This window comes from Calidris pugnax, unplaced genomic scaffold (genome assembly GCF_001431845.1).
Source record: "Calidris pugnax isolate Ruff unplaced genomic scaffold, ASM143184v1 scaffold24, whole genome shotgun sequence".
Classification (NCBI taxonomy): Eukaryota; Metazoa; Chordata; class Aves; order Charadriiformes; family Scolopacidae; genus Calidris; species Calidris pugnax.
This window is the reverse complement of record NW_015090922.1, coordinates 10,560,961-10,567,338: the sequence shown is the minus strand read 5'-3', so window position 1 is coordinate 10,567,338 and position 6,378 is coordinate 10,560,961. Positions and strand designations below refer to the sequence as shown.

At 46.2% G+C, this 6,378-nt stretch overlaps 1 protein-coding gene across 1 annotated transcript; it reads left to right on the top strand.

The window, feature by feature from the left end:
- The first annotated feature begins 124 nt into the window (after window positions 1-124).
- Window positions 125-3,016, top strand: ZFP36L2 (ZFP36 ring finger protein-like 2). Its single transcript, XM_014951149.1, is given in 2 exon segments — window positions 125-637; window positions 640-3,016. Coding segments are annotated over 2 exon segments (942 nt in total). The 5' UTR covers window positions 125-148; the 3' UTR covers window positions 1,093-3,016.
- The last annotated feature ends 3,362 nt before the right edge of the window (window positions 3,017-6,378 follow it).

Genomic DNA, 6,378 nt, shown 5'->3' with positions numbered 1-6,378 from the left:
CCCCCGCGGTGCGGCGGGAGCCGTGTCGGTGGGCTGGCGGTCACCCTGCAACACCCTCTCTTCTCTCCCGCTCCCTGTCTCCCCCGCCCCCTCCCTCCCTCCCTTCCCCCATCCGCCCCGGCAGACGGAGAAGTCCCTGACCAACCTCATGCTGGACAAGAAGGCCGTGGGGACCCCGGTGACCCCCCCGAGCTCCTCCAGCTTCGCGCCGGGCTTCCTGCGGCGGCACTCGACCAGCAACCTGCCGGCGCTGGCCGGCGGCTCCAAGTTCCCCAGCCCCACCGGCTCCAGCTCTTCCTCCACCTCCTCTTCCTCCTCCTCCTCCTCCTCGTTCGGCAGCCTGAAGGAGACGGGCTCCGGCGGAGGCGGCGGCGGCAGCAGCAGCCCCACGGCCCTGCTCAACAAGGAGAACAAGTTCCGGGACCGCTCCTTCAGCGAGAACGGCGAGCGCAGCCAGCACCTCATGCAGCAGCTCCAGCAGCAGCAGCAGCAGCAGGCGGCGGCCGGCAAAGGGGGCGGCTCCGGCGGCGGCGGGGCCCCCATCAACTCGACGCGCTACAAGACGGAGCTGTGCCGCCCCTTCGAGGAGAGCGGCGCCTGCAAGTACGGCGAGAAGTGCCAGTTCGCCCACGGCTTCCACGAGCTACGCCGCCACCGCCCGCCTCCTCCTACTGCGAGGAGCTGCTCTCGCCGCCCTGCGCCAACAACGCCTTCGCCTTCTCCGGGCAGGAGCTGGGCAGCCTCATCGCCCCCCTCGCCCTCCACACGCAGAACTTCGCCGCCGCCGCCGCCGCGGCCGCCGCCGCCGCCGCTTACTACCGCTGCCAGCAGCAGCCGCCGCCGCCCCCGCCGCCCGGGGGGGGCTGCCCGCCGCCCCCCGCCTCGCCGCCCTTCAGCTTCCAGCCCCTCCGCCGCCTCTCCGAGTCGCCCGTCTTCGACGCGCCGCCCAGCCCCCCGGACTCCCTCTCCGACCGGGAGAGCTACCTGAGCGGCTCCCTCAGCTCCGGCTCCCTCAGCGGCTCCGAGTCGCCCAGCCTGGACTCGGGCCGCCGCCTGCCCATCTTCAGCCGCCTCTCCATCTCCGACGACTAGTGGGGGGGCCCGGAGGGGGGGGGCACCCCGCAAGTAAGTTACCGAGCGAAGAAAGTGAATCCTTCTTCCTATTTTTGGTTTTTTTTTTTATATATATATCTTATCTATATATACACACCGAGAGCTGAACAAAACAAAACAAAAAACAAAACAAAAAAAGCGTTTTGCAAAAGGGCAAATGACACGAACTGAACAAACCTATTTTTATAGAAAGACCTTGGAAGAAGGGGATTTTCGTTTCGGGGTGTTTTATTTTTTTTTTTCTCTCGTTGTTGTTGTTCTTTGGAGACAAGTTATGATATGCACCAGCAGCAGCCATTCCATCTGTGTTCAAAAACAAACACACACACACACACAAAAAAAAAAGAGCATTAGAAAAGACACCACCAGAAAGCAACAAACAATCCGGGGAGCGTGGGTCCTGCCCGTCCTGCTCCTCCAAACCTGCAGGCACACACAGAAAAAGGTTACAAAACTAGTTTTGTCTTTCAATCCAGTTCAAATAAAAACACAGAACATACTAAACCTATAAGCTTTTTTTTACAAAAAGAAAAATCCAACATCCTGCCAAGAATATGCCTTGATAACAACCTTCTTTTTTTATATATCTATATATTATTATTATAACAAATGCTAAAACCTTCATTCCAAAGTTTAATATTGGTTCCATTGCCACCACTTAGTGGATGTTTGGCTTAGAACAATTCTTTTTTTGTTGTTGCTTTATTTGGAAGCACTCAACTGAGTTTAGTTTGTAATTGTTGGAGAATAACTGCTGATTTTTTTAATTTTTTTTTTTTAGCTGTTTGAGTTGATTGCATGAATGAGTCACTGCACACAACTCAATATGAAACTATTTAACTTATTTATTATCTTGTGAAAAGTATACATTGGTAATTTGTTCATACTGTATTTATCGGGTATGATGAAAAGCAATAGATATATATTCTTTTATTATGTTTAAATTATGATTGCCATTATTAATCGGCGAAATGTGGAGTGTGTTCTTTTCACAGTAATATATGCCTTTTTGTAACTTCACTTGGTTATTTTATTGTAAATGAGTAAAATTCTTAATTTAAGAGATTGTATGTAATATTTATTTCATTAATTTCTTTCCTTGTTTACGTAAATCTGAAAGATTGCATGGTTTCTTTATAGAAATCGGTCTCGATGCTGTGGAAGTAGTTTGAGGAATTTCTATGGGTTTTTTTTAGAATGTAAATGGTTGTAGCCCGTCCGAGTTGAAAAACAAATGAGAAAAAAAGAAAACAAAAACAGTCTGACTTACCAATCAGACTTCAAAGTGGCAAATTTAATTCAAACTTGTTTAAAGTAACCAAAAAGTATTTTTGTTGCCTAACTCCACCAATCACACTGTGATATAGTCTCAAAAGTATGTAGCAATAATTGGGGGTCCCAGTATTATGTCTCACAGTGCCTTGAGGGTCCATGCTTGCCTTAAATCTCTCTCAACCAAATAAGTATTTTTCTTAATGCTTGAGAAAATTTGAATGTAGAGATGGGTTTTAACTACAGAGCAAAGTTTTGCCACTCTTTATTTTATCTTTGGATCTGAAAGTTTATACAGTACACGAACATATCTTGTTTAATTGAATTCCAAAACTTGTAATTTTTTTTTTCTTTATGTAGAAAGGCGGGAGTTTTCCAAAACTTTCCTGGACGGTGGATGAATGAGCAGTAGCTTAGTTTTGTTTGTACATAGGTACAGATTGAGCACTATGTACTCTTTTGGACTACTTTAACAGAAGTATGTTTTGAATGTAACTAAAGGATAAGTCAACTTGAGTTGTAATATATTTTTCGGGAGTCAGTTCACTACAAATTGTGTGAGACTGTAAACTTTGTACTGTAAATGTTTTGTAGTTCTCCCAATAAAATTTTTTTGGAAAAAAAAAAAAAACAAACCAACCCACATAACTAACCCTTCAAACTGTTGAAGCCCTGCCTGCCAGGCAGGGAGTATTTCTTGCTGAACACCACCACCGCCGGCCCCCCCCATCACAAATAGGTCTAGCTACAGATTAACCAGTTTGCACCACAGCTCCAGTCCACTCCTGCAGCAGTTACTGGTCAGCGGCCAAAGCTAATAAACGCTTCCAGAAGGTTCTGAGTATAGTGTTAGTGGTGTACTGTATCCTGCTTTTTTATTGATTATTTCTTTTTTTTTTTTTTTTTTTGAAAGGGCGAAGGATCAAACCTTTGCTGGTTGTACCTTAACAGCTGGAGTGGAAAAATGTAGTGATGGCATTTATCAATGGCATTGCTGATGGGGCTGTACTAGCGTGCCATTAGTCTTCCCAGCTGTTTGGGGGTAAGGAGGAAACGGCAGTTTGGGTAATAAAAAGGCATAATTAAGGTTTACCCTTTGTCCCAAAAGCTTTGTTCCTCTTCACTTGAAGGAATGCGGACTTCTGCCTCAATGCTCCCATCGCCCCGCCGAGGGCATATCGGCGTTAATCAGGCTAGCATTAAATGTGTTAATCAGTTTTCAGGGCTTGGGTTTTAAACAAATTACTTTTCTTAGGGTATATTTATATAACAAAATACTTGGCGGCCTGAGGAGTGTGTTCGTTAATACTGGAGGAATTTTAGCTAATAACTCCGCAGTTTGGTCTATTATTCTGATCAGTCCCTTAAACTTTTCAGTCATGATTTCTACTGGTTTCTATGGTCTTTTGTCATACTAATAATAAATGTTGTTAACATTATGGCATCTCTGCGCTGCCTGGACCGCCACAGTACTTTCTATAAATACAAGGTAGAATGTAATACCAGTGCCATATGTTTGTGTAACAAACCTTGGACTGACTCTTAGTTTAAAATTAAAACAAACGTAAGCAATGTATGACAACAGAGCCCAGCTACAGCAATTGCCCCCTCCCTTTTTTTTTTTATTTTTCACAGATCGGTCTGACGTTTTGGCTCAGAGTTGCTCCTTTGATTCCCAAACTTAATTTCTGAATAAACTTCTTTTTGGTGCTGCCAGCACAGTAACACCGACAGCACCAGGCCCTTCCCTGGGCATCCCTGGTACAGGTACCATGGTTGTGAGTAGGAATGCTGGATGGTCTTCTGAAGGGACAGAGAGGAGCTGTTGGTTTGACGTGTGCCTGAGCTGATGTCTTAACTCACTTTTGGGATTTTGAAACTAATGGTCAAACTAAAAACTGCGTTAATTAGCAGTGCATGTCTCACTTGGTTTCAGATTTTCTTCCCTCCCTAGGTAGGTTTTTGGCTTCTCTCCCTTGCCCACCTCTTCCCCTAAACCCGCCTTTTTCTTGCCACAGTAGATAAGGACCTTATTTATTGCTATATTTCACTTATCTAGGACAGCTGTGCTCCATCAGCACAGCACTTTCATCTTCCCTGCTGTTTTCTGTTGGTTGAACAGGCTCTCGGAGAGGGTGCTGGGGTTGGCTTTGGTGTCTCCTGGCTGGAAGAACAACCCTGGAAGCTTTCTTCCTTACAGCAGCTGCCTCACGCGAAGCGCAACTGTGCTGGTGTCCACGCCAGGGTTTTTTGTTTGGTTGGGTTTTTTCATCTGTGTTGAAAAGGCTGCCAGGATGGGATGGGTGGCAGCCCACGGGTGTCTCCCAGCAGGCTGGTGGTGGGCCAGGACGTGGGGAGAGTGGGGCCTGAGCTGCCCTCTGCCCTGCTGCCAGTGAGCGATGCTCCGAGGCCGCTCGCCCTGTGCCCCGCCGTGTTTGCATCCCTGCGAAACTGCGCTGCAAAACAGGCTGTGGCAGCGTTATGTGCCGCTGGCCGGGAAACTAGAAGTCCTTGAACTGGGAAGATAAAGTGTCTTGTTTCTTGTGCTGCACAATCAAGTGTTAACCTTTAAACCGGTGACTTAATGTTGTTGATTTAAGCAAATGTTCTCTTGCGTTTCATTTCAAAATTCAGCAAAGCATGTAAAGCTGGTCAGACCATCCAGAAATTTCCTGCTACCTTGCAATAAATCGATAAGCTCTGCATAAAAATAAACTGTTTTTCTTCTAGAGCTTTGGGTTGAGACGGATCTCAAAGGTGTCTGCTGCTGCCCTTTAGAGATGTGGTATTTTTTCTTAATAGTTGGGACACTGAGGATCTGGAAAACGGTTATTTTACTTATTGGTTAGGACTGAGTCTTGCATACTTGCTCCAGTTGATAATCTGAAAGAAATTGCAGCAAAGATTTAAATTTGTAGAAGTAGGTGTAATGATATAGATCTTGAAATAGGAGTTGATTTAACGAGGCTCGGTGTGATCATTAAGGGGGTTTCAAATGTATCAAATCAGCAGTTTTGATTTTTACTTCCTAACCCTCTCAGTTTCTTGGCGGCTTTTTATTTGTTTGGGTTTTCTCAGTTTGCCTTTTTCAGGAAGAGCGGATGTGCTCTGACTCTGGTGCTTTTGCTTTCTCTGGGCTTTGGGATTTGCTGCCCGACCCAAGTTAATATAAAAATTAAACCCAATTCAGCACGCAGCTGAATGGATTGCGCACCACCCAAAATATCCCCAGCAGTGCCCCAGAAAGCCCAGGGACACTGCACTTTGCTGAGTGCATCATGGTGGAAGCATGAGCTGGTTTCGCTGTATCCCCATATTTACCCATTTCAGGTGTAGAAGTTGGAAGTACAGCTCAGTCTGTGTCACTTGTGGAAGAGGGCACCCGGCCAGCAGAGGAACTGGTAGGCTGCCAGCTCCTCTCTCTGCTGTATAGCTGAATGCAGAACGCAGCAAACCAGCACCTCAGTGGTTAAATAGAGAGGGGATGAGCCCTTTTCCAGAATATCATTTAAATGTCCAATGCAACTCTTATATTACTTTGAAAAACAAATGGTCGCTCTCCTCCCGTCCCATCCCATCCCATCCCATCCCATCCCATCCCATCCCAACCATCCCTAGGTGTGCAGCTTTGGGGTTTTTGTTTATTTTTTTTGTAAAGGGCACATCTGCCAACATTGCTTATAAAGAAGGCCCAAGATTTCATTTTTGTTTATGATGGAGATGTGCTTTTATTTTTTTCATTTGGCTAGTATAGCATTAAAGCTAAGGGGCTTGCACTATATCTTTTTAATTGTGTGGTCTGTCTTTTCTTGCTGACCTTGAGTGTGACTCTTAGTTGACGGAGCTTCAGGCGGTGGTGCTCTGTCATTGATAAGATGGGACATTTCAGGTTTTGCCTGCTGAGCCTACAGACCTTGGCAGCACATTAGCCCTGGAAACTGAAACTTCACTTTTTGACCCTTCAGCTTAAACTCACATTCCTCAGTGGTTTAA